This window comes from Pararge aegeria, chromosome 14 (assembly GCF_905163445.1).
Source record: "Pararge aegeria chromosome 14, ilParAegt1.1, whole genome shotgun sequence".
Lineage (NCBI taxonomy): Eukaryota > Metazoa > Arthropoda > Insecta > Lepidoptera > Nymphalidae > Pararge > Pararge aegeria.
The window spans coordinates 1611026-1634395 of NC_053193.1; the positions used below are offsets into that span (position 1 = coordinate 1611026).

A 23370-nucleotide genomic window follows, 5' to 3' on the forward strand; every position below is an offset into this window, starting at 1 on the left:
AAAAGGGCAACTGCTGAGTTTCTTGCTTGCTTCTTCTAGGCCGAATCTTCCTTTCGAGCCAGTGGTAGAGTCACGAACAGACAGATTTGACATTTCAAAAGTGCTTATGGAATATAATCTAGTAATAAATAGTCGAAATAAATGAACTTAAAATTTGGACCTTCATACATATTATGGTATATATTAATTAACAGTATCTATATATTAAATTGTAAGTTTATTATTTGTATATATCATATATGTATATATAGGTATATATGCAAATATATATGTTTATTTATATGCACCATCTACCTCTCTTCTTGAGCTGTGCCTGGAAGAGATCGCTATGTAGCGATAAGGCCGCCAAATTGTATGCTTTTTGTTAAATTTTTATTTATAATTTTTCTATATGTTTATGTGGTGTACAATAAAAGTGTATGCATATTATTACAATTATTGCAATTAAAACAATGGGACACACGGCTAGCTAACACGGACGTGCACGTTGCTAACTTATATAGTATCCTAAATAGGATAGGGCAAAAAAATGTGCTTTAAATAAGCAATATTTTTTTTAATATACTGTGTGCTTTTTGCTTAAGTAGGTACTGCAACGAATTGCCAGGTATTTGCAATAATTGTCCGTTGACAAGGTAACCAAATTGAAAAGCTACAGAGGTCCATCTATTTGAATGAAAATGAACTGTCGAAATCAATTAAGATTGGATACTGATAAGACAGAAATGGGAAAAAAAAATCATAACGAATACCTCCACTTTTTTAATTCGATAGTTGTACTTATATGGAAAATATGTTAATTTAGTACATCTAGATGAATAAAGATAACTCACGTAACACACTTAATATACACATTTAAATTAATATATTCGTAAAGCTTTAGAATTCTTACCTATGTACCTACGAAAAACGTATATAAACGAATACCTATGTAAACGAATGCAACTTAAGGTCTTAAGGCACTCGGCAATCATGAGGTTCCCATAACGTAAATTCCATACATATGCTTTCCATAGCATTAAAGATATAGAGCTGATAGTATGTTTTGCTAAAAATGCTGGTTCTTACGTAAATTAAAATTCAAATATGGTGTATCTCGGAAAACAAGGATAACCTACACGTGAAAATTATATGGTGTATTGACTGTGAAAATTAAGTTATCATCCCGTGTGTTTCCAAGTCACCAGTTGATGAACGCGTATTTTTATTTCATGCTGTGTAGGTGTTCGGTGGTTTAAATGTTCGCCTCAGTCCAACATGGCCGACGGAGGCGGATGTATGGGGAAATTTCCGTCTTAATCCAATTCTACTCGCAAATTCCGGCCTCATGGGATATCATCACCGATATACATTAACCAAGATACCACATAATATGGCACTGATTCTGTATCATCATCATTATCACAGACAATGTGTGGGGCACATAGCACGGAGAACTGATGAACGTTGGGGTCAAAAGGTCCTGGAATGGCGACCCGCAAAGGTCAGCGCAGCGTTGGTCGAACCGCAACGAAATGGACAGACGACATCCCGCAAGTCGCTGGGAGCCGCTGGAAACAAGCGGCCCAGGACCGTGACGTAACTCCCTTAAAGTCACCTATGATTAGCAGTGGACGTGGATCGATGTATATGGTGATGATGATGATGATGATCAATATCACCCACTACATGCCTACTACAGAGCACGTGTCTCGTCTTTGAATCACCGCGCTGCCCAAGTGCGGATTGGTTGACATTACACGTTTTGTATAACTTTATGAAGTACTTTTAGGCAAGTTTCATCTTCTCACCGTGCTTTCCTTCATCGTTATGATCTATAATTATGAATGCCTTATAATAGTCCACGGCTTGACTAAAGGCCTTTTCGCCCGTCTTTGTCGCTAGGGATGTAACACAGCCGAAGCCTACAGACCATAGAAAATTATGAAGTTACAAATTCCCAATTTGCCCTTGCCGGGGATTCAAAGTCAATTTCAAAGTCAAAAATATCTTTATTCAAGTAGGCCTAGAGATAGCACTTTTGATGCGTACATTACACGTGAAAACCACGGTAGTGAGATGGTGGCGATACCATATCGGAAACTTAAAACTAAAGCTACCGATGTAGGTAATGTACCAGGTAGGTAGTGATTAAAACGCCGACGATCACATGGGTGACAATAATCGTTTTTTTACTAAATGAGTTACCGATGGAATGTACTTGACCATTACCATACAGGGTTTATTGTGAAGAGTCAGAAGATAGGCGTTTTCAAAGCCCCGCGCCTTTGAGAGCATTTTAAGCCCCCAGTGCCGATTATCATCATTAAAATGTGATTAAAATGTGTAAAAACCTGCCAGTTAACATTGGCGCAGAATGGAAGCTTTAAATCTCTCTTTTCTATGAGAGATACCTTTTACAGTGGGACGTTTATCGGCTGCAAATGACTGCATATCTTATATGCTGTATATCAGTGATCATTATGGAGATATACACAGCGCTGGCAACTTTTATATTCACCGCAGTAAGATAATGTGCTCTCATTTGTCATGTACTTACACTCTGAATGGGTTAATTTGGATTTTTATTGGTGTTTTACAAGTTTGACGTGTCTTTTGATTTTGTTTTTTTTGTTTGAAAGGTGATTAGTTGTTTAAGTGAATGAGTTTAATACAACTGCCATACTAACGTAGGGCTTGCCGTGCATCGCGACGGAAACCGTAAATAGTAGGTTATAATACAATAATTTGGGGTAATTATTATATTTTAATTGTATTCATTAATTGTATTATTTTTAAGATATTTTAAAATACTTTACTAGTTTTTAACTTAACGTGTATATTGCGAAGGGTTTTACCTGAATGAAACAAAAATTATTATTTTTATTGTACAACAAGTTAGCCCGCTACCATCTTATGCTGTATCATCGCACACCATTAGGTTACTTTAAGTCAAAGGTAACTGCAGTGGAATAAGATAAAAGCAGAAAACCCGCGAAATAAGTTGAATGCGCGTTTTGTGGGCCGTGTCATTATCTATGTAAAAGGTTAAAAAAAAACATGAAATTGTATTTGAAAAATAATATATTAGTACAACGTATCTTATTGTCTTAAAATATTGTGTAAAGAATAATATGCAGTTAAATTGCAATATAATATATAATTAGTAAAAGCAAAAGTAGCAAAATGCAAACCAAAATTGAAAACCGGCGCTATCTTTCCGGCTTTTGTGTATTTGAATGCTGTGCCAAAAAAAATCTGCAACTTGGTAGTCTTATGCCATTATTCACTAAACATAGGAATAGCCTTAAACAGATGCCTAAAGATTTAGGAGATTCTTAGAGAAAAAAAAACGGTTCACGAACTCTGATGTGATATCTTGGGATGTTATGTTAGGTCTAAAGTTACATCACCGATTCGGCGGATTGTAAAGTGCATTGCTGGTTTTACATCTTTATCGAAAAGCCATTCGGGAGTGTTCTCCATAATGTTCTAGAAGGCGTACGAAGTAATTAAATCTACATTTCTGCAGCGTGGTAGCCATTCTGAGGGGAGACCCGTGCCCTGTAGTGGCCGGTAATGGTTTGATAATGATGTTGATAGCGTGCTCCACCGAGCAAGTTCTGGATTCCGCAGAGCTGTGAAACCAGTCTATACTAGAAATTATATATTCAGCATTGCTACCGGACCATTGGGCAAAGATTCAAGGCAAGGCTAATACGCAGCCTCTAACCTGTGTCTGCTATGGCGTTCAAATTTCGACCAATCACTGGACATGTTTTAGCAAGAGCCCTCTGATTGGTCGCAGGGAGTGGACAAAAAATGCCACTGTTAAATGGACGTTGAATTAATTAGGTCCTGGTCTCGAAACCCGGAGACATGGGGGTTCTAATCCTACTGGTTCTTTAATTTTGGTTTGCCTTTTAAACTTATATATATGTTCGATGTTAATCAAAGTCTAAGTAAAAACACTATGATATATAATTTACGAATGCGCTTTTTCACTAAACCTACGCAACGCCTGAATCGAATACATAATTATTAAGCAACGTCTATAGAAAAAGCGTATCACCAACACTTAGGTGATAACTATTGGTGAACGGTTTATGTATGCGTAGGAATCTTCTGAAATTAGGCGTTACTTATTTAAGCATTGCCCTGTTCGTATTTAGTGAAAAAACTGGCAAAAAATTATTAATTATTTATCTATCTACTATAAAATTAACTAATAAGGTTCCAATTTAACCTAACATCCGTTTTTGGGTTTCATTATGAGCTCCATTGTCTTTGCGCTCGGAATCTTAAAATTGAGCGCTAGATAGAACAGAACAACTTTTACTTCCATCAAAGCAAATCTTGAACCTGAAAAAAATATTGCGTTTAATGTTTTTTTATATATAGTAAACGTAATAAATAAATATAACTAATACGACAATACACACATCGCCATCTAACCACAAAGTAAGCGTAGCTTGTGTTATGGCTACTAAGATAGCTGACGAATATTTTTATGAATAACATACATAAATTAAATACTTACGAGAATAATATACAAATAAACACCCAGACACTAAAAAACATTAATGCTCATCACACAAACATTTTCCAGTTGTGGGAATCGAATCCACAGCTTTGGACTCAGAAAGCAGTGTTTGTACAGCTGTGGACGTTGATATGCGATTTGTTTGGGTTCGTTCATGTGACATTCATATGTTGGGCATTGCATTGCTCAAGGTGGGCATCCAGCATAATTTAGTAAAAAAAGTAATAATACAAGTTCTCACCAAAGCAGATCTTAAGCCCTGAGTTCCAATCCCACCCAGGATCCATTTTTGGGTTGAATGTTAAAGGGGTGTGGTTTCAGCTCAATTGGATCGGTGGTCTTTGAGCATTTCACGATCCTAAAGTTATAAACCATATCGAAGATTATGACTTTCAGTTCCATTAGGGCAAACCTCGAGGCTGCAAACAATAACATTTCTATATAAAATTTTAACTCAGAATTAAGAACATATAAAAATCGCGTACACGACTAACGTTGAAGCATCAAAAACCACTCCACTTTAGTAGTGTTTCTTGAACAAATGGTGAGTCAGTGGCGTGCACTTCATACATTCACAAAAGCACCTACCCAAATTTTTTTATAGGAGGGCAATTTTTCGATTTTATGCCACTTTCCTGTTTTATGCATACCCTGGTCGAAAACCACGCCACTGTCACTTCATATAATTTTGCAGGTGAGAGTGAATATGGTCTCTAATGTTCTAAACGTAGACGACGTAAAGTGAGACGTGCGCGTGCGCACTGTTGTGTGTGTGCGCACTGTGTACTCATTCACTGTTTTTTGGGCACTATGCAGTGCATACAATAATGGCTGGATGAGGATTCCGTATGTTCTAAATTTTGTGTTTATTAATAAACTAGCTGGAAGCATTCTGCGTTCGAGTTTGTTACAGTTGTTTGTTGACAGATCCCGTGGGAATCATCCCGTTACAATTATGTAAACAAATATGTATGAACGCTTCATAAGTGCCTGTGATAGGCCTATATGAATAAAGAAATTTTGAATTTTTTTGAATTTTGAACCGCTTATTTTCCTAGGGTAAAAAGTAGCTTATGTTACTCTCCCTCCTTTTTAATAACTCTATGCCAAAATAAAGCCAATTAATAAAATAAAATATAAATATAAATAAATAAATATATTTCGACAATACACACATCGCCATCAAGCCCCAAAGTAAGTTTGTGTTATGGGTACTATGACTGATGAAAATTTTAATGAATAATATACATAAATACTTATAATATACAGGTAAACTCCCAGACACTGGAAAACACTTATGTTCATCACACAAACATTTTCCAGTTGTGGGAATCAAACCCACGGCCTTGGACTCAGAAAGCAGGGTCGCTGCCCACTGCGCCAGGCGCCAACGGGGTCAAATTAGGGGGGTTTATAGAATTTTTATTAAGCACTTTAATAATAATTTAAAATCGGTAGGTAAATTAATTATCTTGAAACTATGAAGAAGTCCAGAAGTATTTTAATGATGTTTGCGTTACCAATGCAATTCCGAGGTCCCATTCCGAAGGGCATATAGGTGAAAGGTTTCATGTTGTGCTTGTTCTCATCACTGAACCTTTCCGGGTCAAACTTGGTCGGGTTGGGGTGATACTGCGGGTCCATTTGAATGGAATTCACTAGGTTGTAAACAATGTCACCTGGCTTTAACTGGAAAGATTGGATAATAAAAATGATAGCACGTTGCAGGAAACATAAATAATAATACACAACGTGTAAATGAAAACCGAAATATTACTTTACAGGATTTAGAGGTATATAATTTACTATCTCTGTGAAACCGCTGTAAACGATAATAGTTTTTGAGTAAAATACTGCCATAGTTTTTACTGAAATCAATCAGATACAGCCCTAACATCACAAGCAAAATAAAATCAAGTCCTGTCACTTTATTAGGTAAGCGTTGTATAATGTAGGTACTATGCGCGTGTCGGAGTTTTATCGTCAATAGGGTTGTTATAAGTATAGATTAATAAATTGCTTCTTTTGATATAATATTGTCACGGGGTGATTCCTTATGAGATATACTAATAACTAATGCACCCTTCAACAGTATTTCGTTATTCGGTTACACGTTGCATAAATTAAAAATAAAAAATAAATCAGGACTTTCTATGTTGTTTACATTATTGTACTAGTCAAACACTTCCATTTTGTACACATTTAAACTCATCACATACGAGACCTAAAAGCTAAAACCTATCTATTTAACCTTAAAGTAGGCCTACCTAGTAAACCTACCCAACAAAAAACCATATTAATACGCCAAATTGTATTCGTTGTTTTGTTATACTTTTCTTTTTGTTCTATGAAATGTTTGTGATGTGCAATAAAAGTATACTCATTCATTCATTCATTCAATAATTAAGGATAGAAGTTTTCACATGGTTGTTAGGTCGGATACAGAAGGCAGTAGACCTTGAAACGGCACGTATTGCACTCTGGAGCCCTAACCGTCGCCGTTGCTTGGGTAAGCCCCGCCCGCGGAGGTGTGAATTTTTTAACTTCATTTTAATAGCGTTTTATTTATAAGTACCATTCTTTAGAAGAACAAAATGTAATGAAATAAATGATAGGAAAATTAAGTATTCAATTACACAGTACAATTATGTCTTAAAGTGAAGTTCTAGCTTCCATTTTCAATTCTAATGGTAATTCTTTTTAATTTCTTATTATGCTTGAGTTTACTTCGAGTTTCGTTTAGTTTCTTAACGAATGTTTATTCTTGTACAATATCCTTAGTATATATTATGATAATTGGTATTTATTTTTTCTTACCCTACTAATATTATTTTACAAATCTATCAAAACGGTTATAGCGGATTGTATATTGGTTATAGTAGGAGCTCGACTTCATTTTCCGGCGGCCGAGTTCGAATCCTAGCACCTCTAAGTTTTTTTTTATTTAAATGTCATTTGTTTCAATCGCGAAGGAAAACATCTTGAGTAAACCGGCATGCCTGAGGAATCTACATAATGTTCTCAAAGATGTGTGGAGTCCACCAATCCGCACTACGCCAGCATGGTGGAATATGGCCTTAACCCTTTCTCATTGTGGGATGAGACCCATGCTCTGATAATGACCAGATGATGATGATGAAAACCTATCTCGTTGCTCCAGTGAGGTTTTGCGGGCTATAGCTACTAGCTTAAATTAATTTGCCTAATAAGATCCCAGACTTTTTTCGTATTGTTATAAGTTCGTCACCTGCGCTAGGATCTTAAACTAACTTACGTGCACTGGCTTCCCTCCTTCCCTGGGCGGGGGTAGTACATAAGGCTTATTGCAAACCCTGTCCATTATAAGAGCCGCAGCCCATTTCCTCTGCGTTTCTGGAATTAAATTTCACGAATAATTTGTACCTAAAAGTTATGTAACCAATACTAAATAGTCATATATTCATAAATATTAATATCATACGTCACATAGTAATTATTAAATAATAAATTATATCATGCAAATGTATATCCCTATCCCCATCCCTATCCCTATCCCTGCTAATATTATAAATGCCAATGTAAGTTTGTTTGTTACGCTTTCACGCAAAAGCTACTTAACTGATCCTCATAAAACTTTGTACACATATTCTTAGAAGTGTTAGAAGTATTATAGGATACTTTTTATCCCGACATTAAGCTCGGTTCCTTTGGGAGAGGGGATGAAAGTGTTTGACGATTTTACACCATAACTCCGACAAATTATAACCGATTGAAATAATTATTTTTGTTCTATGGAGGTTATAATATGTGTTTTATTTTGCCAAAACTTTATGCAGATCTGATGAATGTAGTTGGAGATAGAGGACAGAACTCCTGAGCGGACAGCAGCAAACCCCTCATTTAAGGCTTAGCGATACTGAATACTTGAATGCCAATTGAATGTCAATGCCACATAACAAAACAAAACCAAACGCAGACGAAGTCGTGGGCAACAGGTAGGGAATTCATAAATTCATTATAATATTATTGTATAATATCAAATAAGTAAAGTCAATCTTCGCAATATTTTACTTTCCAAGAATTCATTATAACTGTAGAAAGCCTTCTCGACAAGCCAAGTCTTCAAGCTTTAGTTTTAAGTTTACTATTTTTTTTTTTTCGGATTTTGTGTAGCTGATTAACCCTAATGATTTTAACAGCGTAACGCGGGCTTGTTGGCGAGCCTCGGAATGGGGCTCTGCCAGGAAGAGTTTGAACCCTAGGGCTCGAAGAAGCGAAGGGATCGTCGGCCTGAGGGCGCGTCATGTGAGGCCGAACCTCGGCTCAGGCGACGATTGGAGTGAAAGGGTTACAGACGGTGATTAATCCGCACGCTTCCGAGAACGTGGTGCGAGCCCACGTCCGGTTGACGTTAGAAGTCGGGGATTTAAGTTTACGAATGGAGTCATCGCCATCACTCTCACTATATCACATTTTGTATGTAAACAACGTATCAAAAGTGCCGTCTGTGTGCCTATTAGAATAAAAAAATATTCGACTTTGACTTTGACTTTGAAAACAGAAGACAGACAACACTTAAAATTAAAGATTTATTAAAATTAAGAATGACAACACTTAAAATTAAAGATTTTAAGTGTTGTCATTCTTTTCGCATCTTATATAATCAAAATCTTTCAATAAATTAACAAAAGTATAAGAGTATTTGAAATTTAAGAAATTATGAAAACCTTTAAAAGTTCGGTTCACCAAAATAATCAGGAATAGAAACTAATAAAGAAAAAAATATTTAAAATTTATTCCCGCTTTTTATGTTTGATCTCAAAGTCAACCTACGTTAAACTTAGAAACAGATATATTTCCCAAAAGGCAGGATATGTTGTTGCGAGTTAGTTTCCCGTACATTCCTCCTCAATCCTTCTGATCTCCTAGTCTAATTTTTCTTGAAGGCTTTGCGAAATTCTTTTTCAGACGTGCGTTGTTTTAACTCTTGATCCAAACATTGATTTATTATGTTCCAAAATTGAACATGTAAATTTTCTTACTTTTTTACCCACTAAAAATAATTAATTTCTCGTAAGACATCCATTGCAGCATTCAATCTCGTACGTTTTGTAATAATTAAGGTGCCGAGTACTCAATATAATAAGATTAAAACTTCAACTGTACTTTTTAGATCTTCGAAGCGAAAATTGCAAATTATAACGTTGTATAATACATACATACGGTCGTATCACGATCTTAATATAGGAATTCAGTGAAGCCAAAACTTTTACTTTATTGCTTATTTTCTTACCGTTCAACACACCATCCAAGTATTTCAACGTGGAAATATTTTCATAAGTTAATTGTTCGTGTTCCTCCTTGAAGCGTATGATCTCCTGGTACAATTTCTCCTGTATATCAGGATTGAGGGCGAGTTCGTGGACGCACATTACTAGGGCAGTAGCGGAGCTTTCGTAACCGGCGACGAAGAAAATAAACACTTGACCCGCTAGTTCAGTTTGAGTCCACTCTGAGGACAAAGTTAACGTATACTTACGAAAATGTCTCATTGTTTGTTTGTTTATTACCTATACTCTTCTCTCTCTTGCAAAAAATATAGTTTGCAATCGGGAGATGCTTATAGAATACGGTTTATCTCCAAAATCGTTAATTTACCTGACTGAGGAATTAATTCGGAAACTTTCAATACAAGAACTGTTATTTCGAATAATACGTTTTTTTCTACGGTAATATTGAAATCAAACTTTCCTTTTAAGAAGATTATGATGGTCAGTGTTAAGCGGTGATAGCCTAGTTATAAGGTCTTCGGCTTCCTTTTTCCGAGCGATCGAAGTTTGATGTTCGGCAGGCCTCCAACTTTGGTTCGTTTGTTTAATTTAAATATTACTTGCTTTAACGGCGAGGAAACCTGTTTGCCTGAGAGCCTCTCAATAACGTTTTCAAGAGGCATGAGAAATCGACAGATCGCACTTGGCCAGTGTGATGGACGACGTTCTAAGCCCTCCTCGTTTTGAGAGAAGACCCTAAAAACCTATTTTAAAGCACATTTTTTTAAATATTGATTGTATTTCCACAAATTACAAACATATGTTAATTTATCTAATCTTGGAACTTATGTTATAAGTTGATCCGATGTTGATTAATTTTAAATGCCTATTTGCATTCATTACCTACGTTCTAGATAATAGGTAGGTAGTAATGTTTTATTGCATATTACACACAATTAAAAGATTACATTAGCACTCTAAACATAGTGCAGTCAATCGCGAATGTATACATTACTTAATCATATCAATAGTTTACTGCCCCATGTTTTATACATTCCTGATAAACTGCAGCGTAGTACAATGATATCATCACATCGTCATTATTAAAACAAAAGCAAACAGCTCCTACTAATCACTTTATTATCCGTATATGTTGGAGTTAAGTCCTTACTTAGACTCCTTAGTCTAGTAATCTAAAGACTTATAATGTGAACGCCAGCGCCACCAGGCGGATAAAAAGAAAAAAAAAGATGGCGGCCGGCGTGAAATTTGTCATGGGTTCTAAGTGGAATATTCTGTGCTGGGCAGCGAGTTCTGTGTGTCGAACTAACATACTCAAAATTGCGTCCCCAATAATAATTAACTAAGACGTGTAAAATATAATATGATCACTATATAATAAAGACGATTTCTCAGCCTTTCCGTTAGTATAAGGCAATTCTAAGAGTCTTAACTTCGGTGATAAATCGCTAACTCAGGGAAAACTATACAGCTTGGAGCATCACCAGCACAACGTTACCTGTTTATTGGATTATACTTTTTTTATTACTCTCTAGCGTTTTCGTTAGCCCTGGACTGCAATCACACCTGATAAGTGATGATGCAGTCTAAGATGGTAGCTGTCTAACCGGTTGTGACAGTTACAGTAAACCCACACCTACGGTTTCTACTTGGCATCATACCGGAACGGTAATTCGCTTGGCGGCACGTTTTTGTCGGTCTTGTGGTAGCTGGCAACAGCCAAAGCCACCAAAGGACAGATAATCTTCCGAAATCATAAATTACCCAATTTCGCCTAATTTACCTACCAAATTTTGGTAAACTGCGTCAAGTCTTCAATTCGCCCATACCCCAATGCCTAAAGCCGAAAGTCTTTAACGAATGTGTCCTGCCTGTAATGAAATATGGAACGGAGACGTGGACACTGACAGGCGACCTGATCCACAAATTTAAAGTCGCACAACGCGCTATGGAGCGAGGTATGTTGGAAGAACCAAGGTCACACATAGCTCAAAGGATAAGGAAGTTGAATGGCAGTAGGCGGGTCATGTCTGTCGTAGGAAAGATGGCCGTTGGGGCAGACGTGTTCTGGAGTCCGCGAATCGGTAAGCGCAGTGTGGGACGTCCTCCAGCGTGCTGGAGGACGTCCCACACTGCGAGATGACCTTAAAAAGGTGGCTGGAAGCGCCTGGATGAAAAAGGCTGAGGACCGTGTGTTGTGGCGCGCTCTTGGAAAGGCTTTTGTTCAGCAGTGGACGCTTGTGAGCCCAGCCGGGTATCGAACCAGGGACTTTCTTATGCGCTAGGGTTAAGAGCGATAAGAGTAACTTAAAAGCTCTTGTTGGCGTAGCCCTATAGACTATTTAATAGATTATTTATCATTTATCTATATAACTTACGTCTTTGTACTGTTTTCGGTTTGAAGGAGTCGTCAGTAGGAGAGCTGGTAGTATCGCCTGCATCGTTGTCTGCCTTCAATGCACCTGTTATCACAACACACAATTAATTAATTGTATTTAGGCCTAAGCGGTGTTAGCCCAGTTATTAGGACTTCGGGTTAAGATTCTAACTCGGCCCGAGTTCGAATCTTAGCACGCACCTCTAATTTTTCTAACTTATGTGCGTTTCGAGTAATTAAAACATCACTTGCTTCAACGGTGAAGGAAAACAGCCTGAGAGCTCTCCATAATGTTCGCATTAAAACCCTAAATCTGTTAGTATTCCACTGCTAAAATGACCTCCATAATTTTTCATAGTATGTCAAAGATGATGAGCTTAGACCCAGCACGCTGCTCCAATGCAGTTTGACGGTCTTAAGCGATTACTGTCTGTGTAAGTTATACTTACAGAGACCGACGGCTTAGTGTGCTCATCAAATCACTGGGGTGAATAGCATCAATTTTGTAACTGCGGGCAGGCACTGCGATTTTCTTGGCATTCCCTATATTGATAGGCTCAACCGGGGAATCGAACCCATAGCCTCGTATACCATAGTCAAATATACCAGCCCAAAGATTAATCAGTTAATGATATTTTCACTTATTTGTACACCTACCTTAGAATATAATTATCATTATGAATATTATGGCCTTGTTAAGAAAACAAACTAGTCAATTGAGTTTTTCAACTACTAATTTAGTTATTTTTAATTTATTTTATATAATAAATATACTACGACAATAAATCGCCATCTAGCCCCAAAGTAAGCGTAGCTTGGGTTATGGGTACTAAGATAGCTGATAAATATTTTTTTTTATGAATAAAATACACATAAATACTAAGAATATACAGATCAACACCCAGACACTTAAAAAAAATATTTAGTTCATCATGATATGTCGGGAGACTCATGCCAGCCGTGCTGATAGCAATGTACCTCTGGAAGCCTCCATCAGCAGCTGTATCATGTCGGGCCTTTCTATTTTGTTCTTTTCTCGGTGTTCCATTGTACTGGACACAAGGTGGTTGAAGAAGTCCGTTGTTTCAGCGGGAAATATCTGGATGCCGATTTTCTGTTTAAAAAAAGCTTAGTAATAAATAAATAAATATATTACGACACACACATAGCCGTCTAGGCCTAAGTAAGCGTAGCTTGTGTTAGGGGCTCGATGACATTGGGGGAATTAAAATACCACTTGTTTCAACGGTGTAGGAAAATATCGTGACAAATCCGGATGAGAGTTCTCCATAATGTTCTAAAAGGCAGGGGAAGTCCAAATACTAAACAAAAAACTGACGTAGAACCGAAAAATTAAGTGCGTCCCGTGAATCGAACTCGTTCCCCCCGAAAGGAACGCCGAAACCCAAACTCCTTGGCTATCACCGCTTTTTTAGAGCTTTCCTTAGAGCTGTTTGCTTTTTATGAACTCCTGGTTACAGGTACACACAGGTAGTTATAAAATGTTATTTTAATGCTGTTGCCCGTTTGCTTTTATTACGGTTTTTGATAAATATCGTGGGAACCGTTTGTTTTTCAAGGATAAAAAGAAGCCTATATTACTCTCCGTTCTGTCAACTGACTCTATGCCAAAAATCAAGTTGATTGGCAACCAAGCAAAGTTAGGGTGTAAAGGAAGGAGAAATAAGCTTAATTATAATAATTCTTATTTTAAAGATACCTCCTGTTCTGTTATGGAATCCTCTCCCTGTTCAAAACAGGCGTGCGTCTTTACCCATTTTCAAACAGCTTCTTAAAAAACGCTTTTTACGACCGTACTATTTTATTATGTGTATTTATTTATCACTGACTTTTTTTTTCCTTTTTTCCTTTCTGGCTTCTTTATCTACATATAATATATACTTATAATACATTGTATATATTATAAGTATATTCTACGTTTCTTTTCTTTCTTTCAATTATGTTTTTACTGCTTTGTATTTGGCGTACAATAAAGTGTACTTGATTGATTTGATAAACAAGCATACAAACAAACACATAACGCATTAATAAGCATGTAGAGAGGATTCATAGAGTGCATCCCTAAAACACAACAAATAAACTTTTTCAAGAACATAAACCTTGTGACCTTACCTTTGACAAGTTAGGGAACACTGCAGTGAAGAAGAACAAAAATCGTTGCCAGGCGTTGAAATTGAACAGATTCTGGCCTGCCTTGTAGAACTTGTTTTCCTTGTCCTTCACCGAATCGACTTGCAACCCGAACGCCGCAGATGCGATGACGTCACTCGTGTAGCGACGAATCAGATCCTCAACGTCGATGTCTTCATCGATACGCCCTATGGAGAAGCTACTTATAGCACCATTATCAATTTAATAAGAGAAAAGATTTTTGTGTTTGTTTTTTTGTACCTAATATTCTCCGAAATTACTAAACCGATTTTAACAATTTCTTCACCAAAAGAAAGCTAAACTACCACGCAGTAACATAGGCTATAAATATTTTTCAAAAATATTGGCAATCCTTAAGAAAATTGCAATAATTTAACAAAAAACACAGTAACTAAAGGCCGTTTAAAGATTAAAAATTTTAAAATTTATTTCAAAGCTGATATTTTCAAAATTATCGCATACATTTTGCGAGTGCAACTGTAAAAATAGTACATGCAATTTGTAATACTAACAATTGAAGGGCCTAGCAGGTTCACCTGATGGTAAATGGAAAATCTTTGCCTATAATCAGAACATTACTTCGCAGGGCATGCAAGGAACCCGCCCTACAAATTTCCACCCAGCTACCCGATGCCTCTTACTACCACACACACATGTGGCTACCTTAAGCCACATGTGTGTGTGGCTGACTGAAAGGATTTAAATTAAATTTGGTATAGTGGTAGCTGATATCTCGGGTCAACATATAGAATACTTTTTAACCTGATATACAATAAGTTTCCTCCGGGATATGGGATGATTTTTTTTATCAATTTTACTTCATATCTCCGTTAAATTTGTACCGATTTTAATCATTCTTTTTTTATTCGACAGTGTGTACTACCAAGCATATATTGTCTAATTTTAATGTCGATCTGATGAATATTGTCGGAGATCAAGGACCTAATTCTTTACAGATAACAGCAAGTCGGATAACGATCGAATGCAGGCGTACCTTCCTACTAATATTATAAATTCGAAAGTTTGTGACAATAGATATATCGATGGATGGATGTATGTATGTATGGATGGATATTTGTTGACAACGAATGAACTGATTAGGCTAAAATTTGACAGAGATACATATAATATAGTCTGGCATAGCTCATAGGCTTCTTTTTATCCCGGAAAAGCAAACAGCTTCTACAGATTAGCTATTTTTTCCGCATTTGTCTTTCAAAATCAGCGCAACGCAGTTTTAGATTGACGTGGTTTTGTAGATAGGCATAATTGACTTTTTTTTTTTAAGTCGACTTATTCGCGGACGAAGTCGCGCGGGTCCGCTAGTTTTACTAAAATACTAAAAAACCCAAATCAAACCTTAATAACGTAATGAAACGTGTCAGTGTGTTGACTTGTACACAAGTGTATGTTTAACCATCAACATAATTGCGTCGTAACGGACCGGGGCCTAAAGCACACACACACATAATATCCCGCTTGATAAACATTCACACTTGAAGTTTAATTGGATTTAAACACCATTAAAAGTTACTATGCGCCGTTAAATTATGTTAGGCGAAGAGCTAGCTGTCGCATATCATTTATGTAAGATGCACGTCTTGTGCAACTAAACGTATAAATATTAAAAAAAAAATTGCTTTTCAAAGTCAGATATTTAACGTCGCGTGTTTTAATAGTATACGTAGAAGAAGCTATTTGTCACACAACTTGTCCAGGGAAGTACTAAGGCCGTGGGTACTGGTGTAATTACACAGGAACTTTTTTTTTTAAATTTTATAGACGAGTGCTTGACTGCAATCACACCTGATGGTAAGTGATGATGCAGTCTAAGGTTGAGCGCGCTTGCCTAGAAAATGCCTATTCACTCTTGAAGGTACTCATACTGTAGGTGCTGGGGAAAATGGAAGCTGGAAGGGCATTCCTGATCCTAAAAAGCACATATAAGATACCAACATCCCATGGTGCCGTTTACTAACAGCAGATCAATATACAGTTTCCACTAACCCTTCTCTGCCCGCGGTATAAGGTTATGAGCAGTTAGCACATATACATAAAGCAACCCATGAAATAGCGTGAAAGAAAAAAACAACCACATATAAATTAGTACGTACATTGTATACCGTTCACTATAGTAGCTAGAAAAAGGGCTAGTTATCTTTACATTTTACTTAGCACCGACTTAAATTTTTTGTAAAAAATATTATATTAAATTCAAAAATATTTTATTCATGTAGACCTTATTACAGGCGCTTATGAAGCGTTCATACATTTAACAGGTTAAACTAATGTTATACTAATGTTAACTTCAAACTAAAGCTAGGAGGGTTCGAAACGCGTCCTGGTCTACGAAGAGCCCACAACAAACTTAACCGGGTATTATTTTTGTTATCATATCTGTAGCTTGCTCTTATTCTATACGTAACCGAATCATGGATAACCCTTTACAAGCAATTTCTGGCAATGTTTGATTAATTTCGCAATAGGTTCCTTTGCTGATAATAAACCGCGATTCCTGCTTTTATTTCTATACGAAATAACTTCTGTTGAATTTCAATGTTTTCAGTTAGCTTTAGTGATGCTAATTCTGTAGTATCTACTCGTTTGAATTAATAATTATAGGCGCTTTTCTCTAGAAATTCAACATTCATTTATTTTAAGTAGGCCTATATAAGCATTTTGGAAGTCTCTCGGTTTTTATTGACTCTACCATCTAGCGTGGACGCTTATATTCAAAATGGCTGAACCAATTGGGATGACGTTTTTTTATATGTGCGCTGAGATGAGCTTGAACTTTGAAACTTAAAATGTCGGTCAATCAACTGGAAAATGTTTCTGTGATGAACATGAACGTTTTTCGGTGTATTTTTTGTCTTATGTATACTATTCATAAAATAAATCATGAGCCATCTTAGTAGCTAGCTATAACACAAGCTACGCTTACTTTGGTGCTAGATGGCGATGTGTGTATTGTCGTAGTATATGTCTTTATTTATCAGTGTAAAAAAAAGTCTTTACAAGTAATAAATATATAATTTACTTTTTTTCTATTCTTCTATAACTGTGACCCCTTGAGATGGTAGCGAGCTTAGCTGTATCGCATCCCCCTCGGTTTCTACGCGGCATCGTACCGTTGTCGTTATCGTGGTAACTAGCCACGGCAGAAGCCTCCCAGACTAGACCACACCAGTAGGGCCAGGGAGTTCGTCAAAACTTAATTTAAATAAATTAATATTATTTAGACGGCCGATTGGCGCAGTGGGCAGCGACCCTGCTTTCTGAGCCAAGGCCGTGGGTTCGATTCCCACAACTGGACAATGTTTGTGTGATGAACATTAATGTTTTTCAATGTCTGGGTGTTTATCTATATATAATAAGTATTTCATCATCATCATCATCATCATCACATCAACCGATAGACGTCCACTGCTGGAAGACCTATGGTCTTTTGTAGGGAGTTCCAAGTTCCATGATTCTGAGCCGCTTGGATCCAACGGCTACCTGCGACGCGCTTAATGTCGTCTGTCCACCTCGTTGGGGGTCGACCAACGCTGCGCTTACCAGTACGGGGCTGCCATTCCAGCACCTTGGGACCCCAACGTCCATCCTTTCTCCGAACTATGTGCCCGGCCCATTGCCACTTAAGCTTCGCGACTCGTTGAGCTATGTCGGTAACTTTGGTTCTTCTACGAATCTCCACATTTCTGATTCGATCGCGTAGAGATACTCCGAGCATAGCTCTCTCCATCGCCCGCTGAGTGACTCTAAGCCTTCTTATGAGGCCCATAGTTAACGACCATGTTTCAGAGCCATAGGTCATCACTGGCAACACGCACTGTTCGAAGACTTTCGTCTTCAGGCACTGAGGGATTTCTGACGAAAAGATGGCACGGAGTTTCCCGAACGCTGCCCATCCGAGTTGGATTCGGCGGTTCACCTCCTTCTCGAAATTGGACCTACCTAACTGGATCGTGTGTCCTAGGTATACGTATTCGTCAACAATTTCGAGTGCAGTGTTCTCAACGATTACTGGTTGAAGCGGAACATGAGCATTAGACATAATCTTCGTCTTGCTCATGTTCATTCGTAGGCCAACCTGTTGAGAAGCTCTGCTGAGGCCATCGAGCATCGTATTTAGGTCTCCCAGAGTCTCTGCCATTATGACTACATCGTCGGCAAACCGAAGTTGAGTGATGTACTCGCCGTTAATGTTGATGCCAAGTCCGTTCCATTCCAGAAGCTTAAAGACGTCCTCCAACGCCCTCAAGTAATAATAAATAAGTATTTATGTATATTATTCATATAATTATTCATCAGTCATCTTAGTACCCAATCCCATAACACAAGCTATGCTTACTTTGGGGCTGGATGGCGATGTGTGTATTGTCGTAGTATATTTATTTATTATTTATTTATGTAACAATGTCGTATAGGATACAACTCTAAAATTGCTCTCATTTAACAGTGATTACTGGTTTTGATTGGCCAATGATGTCACTAACGTCCGTTGGTTTGACCTTGCGTGCGATATCAATTGGGCAGACCGCTATTATTGTTTTTATTATATTTAATGAGCATGAGACACAGACAGACATTCGGTAAAGAGATTTAGAGTCATCATCATCAACACATTACCAACCCACTCCGGGGCAAAGGTCTTTTCTCAGAATAGGGTCTTCTCTATTATTTGGTGGGTAGCTTCGGCCGTGGCTAGTTAACGCTTTACAGACCAAGACGTGCCTCTAAGCGATTTGGCGTTCTAGTAAGATGTCGAGTAGAAACCACTTAGTAAACGTAATTTGGGTATGTGTTTAGAAGAACTGCAATAAATACTACTTAAAAGGTTAGCCCTCTACCATCTTGGACTGCATGACCAGGTGAGGTTGTCGAGGGCTAACTTTTAGTAGTAGTAGATGTTTTCGTTCACCGTCCATAACTCCGAGAAGTTAGAAGTGCGTACCGGAGATCGAACTTGGTCCCTCTAAAGAGAGGCCGGAGCCTTAACCTCTAGGCTATCACTGCATTTAGCGTACCAGCCCAGAAAAGGGAGTGTCGCTGACCATCCCCGTTCCTCAGAGAGCAATTTGAGCAATTCACAACGGTTGTCTATCATCATCCGCAACCTATTAACGTCCGTCTGCTGATCACAGGCGTCCTCGCATTTTCAGAGCTACGACCCACTACGCTGTTCCAATGCGGGTTGGTGGGCTATAACGATAACTTAGTGATACTAACTGGGACCGACAGCTTAACGTGTTTTCTGATGCAAGGGGTTGTCACCGCTAATTTTCTAACCCCGGTTAGTAATGTAAATTACGTTAACAGCATCACAATACCTAACTATTTTTAGAATAGTCTAGCTATTTTTAAAAGCCTAGCTATTTTTAAATATAATTTTTTGAATATTAAACGTTAGCTTCTAGAAAAATCCTATTATAGTATTAAGGACTACGTCAACGATAAAAATGCTTTGATGTAAATTATTGCTCATACCAGTTGCTTCTTTGATAGTTTTAAATGACAACTCGAGATGGTGATAACAAAAATAAAACGACCAGCTAAGTTCGTTGTGGGCTTCTTAGACAAGGGCGCGTTTGGAACCCTCGTAGCTTTAGTTTCAAGTTAACGAATTTAGTTATCGCCATCAACTCACTTCTATGTCATATCATATTTAGATGTAATGTACGCATCAAAAGTGCAATCTATGTGCCTATTTGAATAAATATATATTTGTCTTTCGCTTTAGCCTGAGCCTGCCCAGAGATTCAAACCTAGGACCTCGTGATCTGTGGTTGAACTAACCATCATTAAATAAGCTTACTACCTACACTTGGAGGTAATGCAGTGTAAATCGCTCACAAACTGACATTTCTTGAGGGATTGTAAGGGCGTCTGTCACAATTATTTGTTTTTTAGAATTGATACTAGCCTAAGTTCGTTAATTTCCTCTAACTTTAAACTACTTTATAAAACTATAAAACCCTACTTAAACGGCATTAAAATCATAAATACCTTTCAAATGGTTAACGATGTTGCTGCTGATCTCCGTCATAAACGGCAGCATCTTCCTCATCTTTGAGCCGGTGAAGGCGGGGCTCAATGTAGTGCGCATATCGTGCCATCTTTCACCTACGAATAATGCATATTAAAATTGATATTTCTTTACGAAATCATCATTATTGTCAATCCATTATCGGCCGACTACAGAGCACGGGTCTCCCCTCAGATTGAGAAAGACTGAGACCGTAGTACAACACGCTGGCCAAGTGCGGATAGATACTTCATACGCCTTTGAGAACTCTATGGAGAACTCTCTGGCATGTAGACGATGTTTTTGTTCACGCTTAAAGCAATTTTTAATCGCTTGGAACGTATATGGATCTTCCTCTATTCACGTCACGGGACCTCACTTCCACGTCCACCAATCAGTGGGCCAGCGTGGTGGACTATGGCCTAAACCTTTTTCAATTTTGGAAGAGACCTGTGTTCTGTAGTGGGCCGGTAATTATTAAAAAGAAAAACTGTTTCAATGATCTGAAATAACTGAGATGCGGAAAAGGAAACCACCTTTCATCATAATCAAACTGCCTCCAAACAGCGGCTCCACCTCCTCAGAGAAAAACTCCTTGTGGTCCACAAAGTGATCGAAGTCCTTAATCGTGATGGACTTTATCAGCTCCGGATCTCGTATTATTAGAATCGGCATTGTGCCCTCTATGTAGCCCACATATCTGCAAAAGAAAATATCTAATTCTCAAACATGCTTGGAAATTTGAGCATTATTTTGACAACCTGCTTCGAGATAAATCTAAATTGCTGTAAAGTCCATTCACTTAGATACGGTCGCCTTTGTGCCGTGCCGTCTTGGCCCGTTCCGCATTTTGTCAAAGGCGCTGCTGTGCGTATGCGGCGCGTGCGGCGTACATCCGCAGGAGAATTTGGCGTTTTATATCGAAGTCCTAGTGAAAGTTACTGATTGTTGACTTTGGCAGAAAATGTTTTTTCGTACTTGATTTAATAAATTGAACAGATGTTATGCTAGGCATTGATACGGAATGTAATGACGTTGTATCTTTTATTATAAATACATAGAGGTCACAATAAGCCCAACACTTCGAGTGATGAATAATACAGTCTATTTTACTATCGTTTATCTAGTCATATTTTTCATTTAAATTTTCCTTTAACTTGTCTTTATTATTTATATTCGTATTATAAAACTACGGCGACCAGTTCTGTTGTAATAGACCCAACCGGGACCGGATATCATATACAACGTTTAAGGGAATTAGAAATATTGTTGAAGCTAAGGAATCATCTACTATAAATCAAAAGAAGCATATTGATTGTTCCATACAAACTAATTAAACACATTCTAAGTGTTTACTTATGGCAACCCTATTGAAGAGAAAAGACCGACACGCACATAGTACCTACGCTAAGCGACGCGTACTTAATAAAGTGACAGGAGTTACATGATTCTAATTTTGCACGTGATGTTAGAGCTGTATCTGATTTCTTTCAGTAAAAACTATGGCAGTGGTTTACTCGAAAACTATTAGCGTTTCGGTTTCACAGAAAAGTCTCAGAGACAGTAAATAATGTCCTCTGAAGCCTCTGAAGTATTATTTTGGTTTTTAATTACACTTTGTATACTAAGGAGCTTAGATAAAAAAAAAAAACAAAAACATTTCAATGTTAAACTGTTTATGTCAAAAGTTATGTCAAAGGTCATAACTGTACAAGATTAGATTATTAACAGTAATTTAATGCTTTATATGATTGTACTAGCTGTCGCTCGCGACTTTATCCGCGTTAGTTACGGTTTTTCACAACTCCTGCGGCAACCGTCAGTTTTCCCATAGACTAAATTTTTCTTACTTTAGGCACAGCAAATACAACGTATAACCGAATTACGAAATACTGTTGCAGTGTGCATAAGGAATCACTCTAAACTAAACTCAAAGTCTATCAACCTGTCTACCAATCATGGCCAGCGCGTGGTGGACTACGGCCTGAACTCGTCTCATTCTGAGAGGAGACCCATACCCACTAGTGGGCCGGTAATATGATGAAATGATCAAAGAGATAAAAACATGAATAACAAAACTCACCTCTCTCCTGGAAATGCTTGATACACCCTATCCAGATCATCAAACAGATGATTCCTCAGGAACGTGGAGTTCAAAATGTTTCCAAAAATCGGTACCCCGGGCAAATACTTTATTCCCCTTTTGTCGAAATAGTGGTGAACCCATTTGTACAGGTACAGGAAATACGCAAGGATGGCAGTCAAAAGGAAGACTATAATTTCGACGATCATTTTGTTTGGATGACACTGCTATACTAACTACTAAATAGGTACGAGTCGTATCGCCGTGGGGTGTATGTTTTGTGTAGTTGATAATATCTGCGCAGTTGTAGTTTTTAAGTTATAAACGATGGGCGGACGAATGACGAGGTATTGCAATCGCAACTTTCAATTCCTGACCTCAAACTTCACATCACCTTGAAGAACATTTAGTTAAATTTTTGTAACGTCAAGTCAGTCTGTTTGTAGTGACTCTACCACCGGTTCGGAAGGCAGATTCCACTGAGAAGAGCCGGCAAGAAACTCAGCAGATTGCTCTTTTCCAATATCAACTATTTACATTTTACATTTTAGAAATTAATTTTTCTATCTTTTGAAAGATGAAAGCGGAGTCGAATGATTCCAAGCAACCTTGTCATTAAGAAATTCACCAATTGTATAGTAACCTCGCTGTAATTAATGTGTTTTAACACATTATTTAAACTTATGCATTGGTTGGTTCAAATTTACCTTAGGAATCATATTATAAAAGCGTATACTCAATCCCACAAATGACTTCTGTACCTTTTGCAGACGATATGCAGATGCCTGCCTGCCTGCCTGATAATTTATGACCATTTCTTGTAAGTCGACTGTTTATATCCACTTTTTGTATGTTGCCTTATAAATACTATATTGCTACAAATATATTGTGAGGCTACTGTAAATATACCTATTT

At 37.6% G+C, this 23370-nt stretch overlaps 1 protein-coding gene across 1 annotated transcript; it reads right to left on the bottom strand.

Annotated features, from left to right (window-relative positions):
• Window positions 1-4760: 4760 nt before the first annotated feature.
• LOC120629285 (probable cytochrome P450 9f2) lies at window positions 4761-22714 on the bottom strand. The gene is made up of 10 exons (XM_039898184.1): window positions 22456-22714; window positions 20909-21072; window positions 20354-20470; window positions 14303-14508; window positions 13148-13283; window positions 12171-12254; window positions 9795-10013; window positions 7797-7894; window positions 6043-6211; window positions 4761-4941 (listed from the first exon to the last, which is right to left on the bottom strand). Exons 1-10 carry the CDS (start codon window positions 22662-22664, stop codon window positions 4775-4777), a joined length of 1569 nt encoding a protein of 522 aa, XP_039754118.1. The 5' UTR covers window positions 22665-22714; the 3' UTR covers window positions 4761-4774.
• Window positions 22715-23370: the final 656 nt, after the last annotated feature.

Excerpts from the sequence above, each read along its gene's own strand:
- LOC120629285 (XM_039898184.1), bottom strand. The coding sequence starts at position 22,664 with ATGATCGTCGAAATTATAGTCTTCCTTTTGACTGCCATCCTTGCGTAT. Across the intron at positions 21,073-22,455 it reads CAAGCATTTCCAGGAGAGAG|ATATGTGGGCTACATAGAGG; the intron begins GTGAGTTTTGTT and ends TTTCTTTTGCAG. Across the intron at positions 7,895-9,794 it reads CTTGGATGGTGTGTTGAACG|AAACGCAGAGGAAATGGGCT; the intron begins GTAAGAAAATAA and ends ATTTAATTCCAG.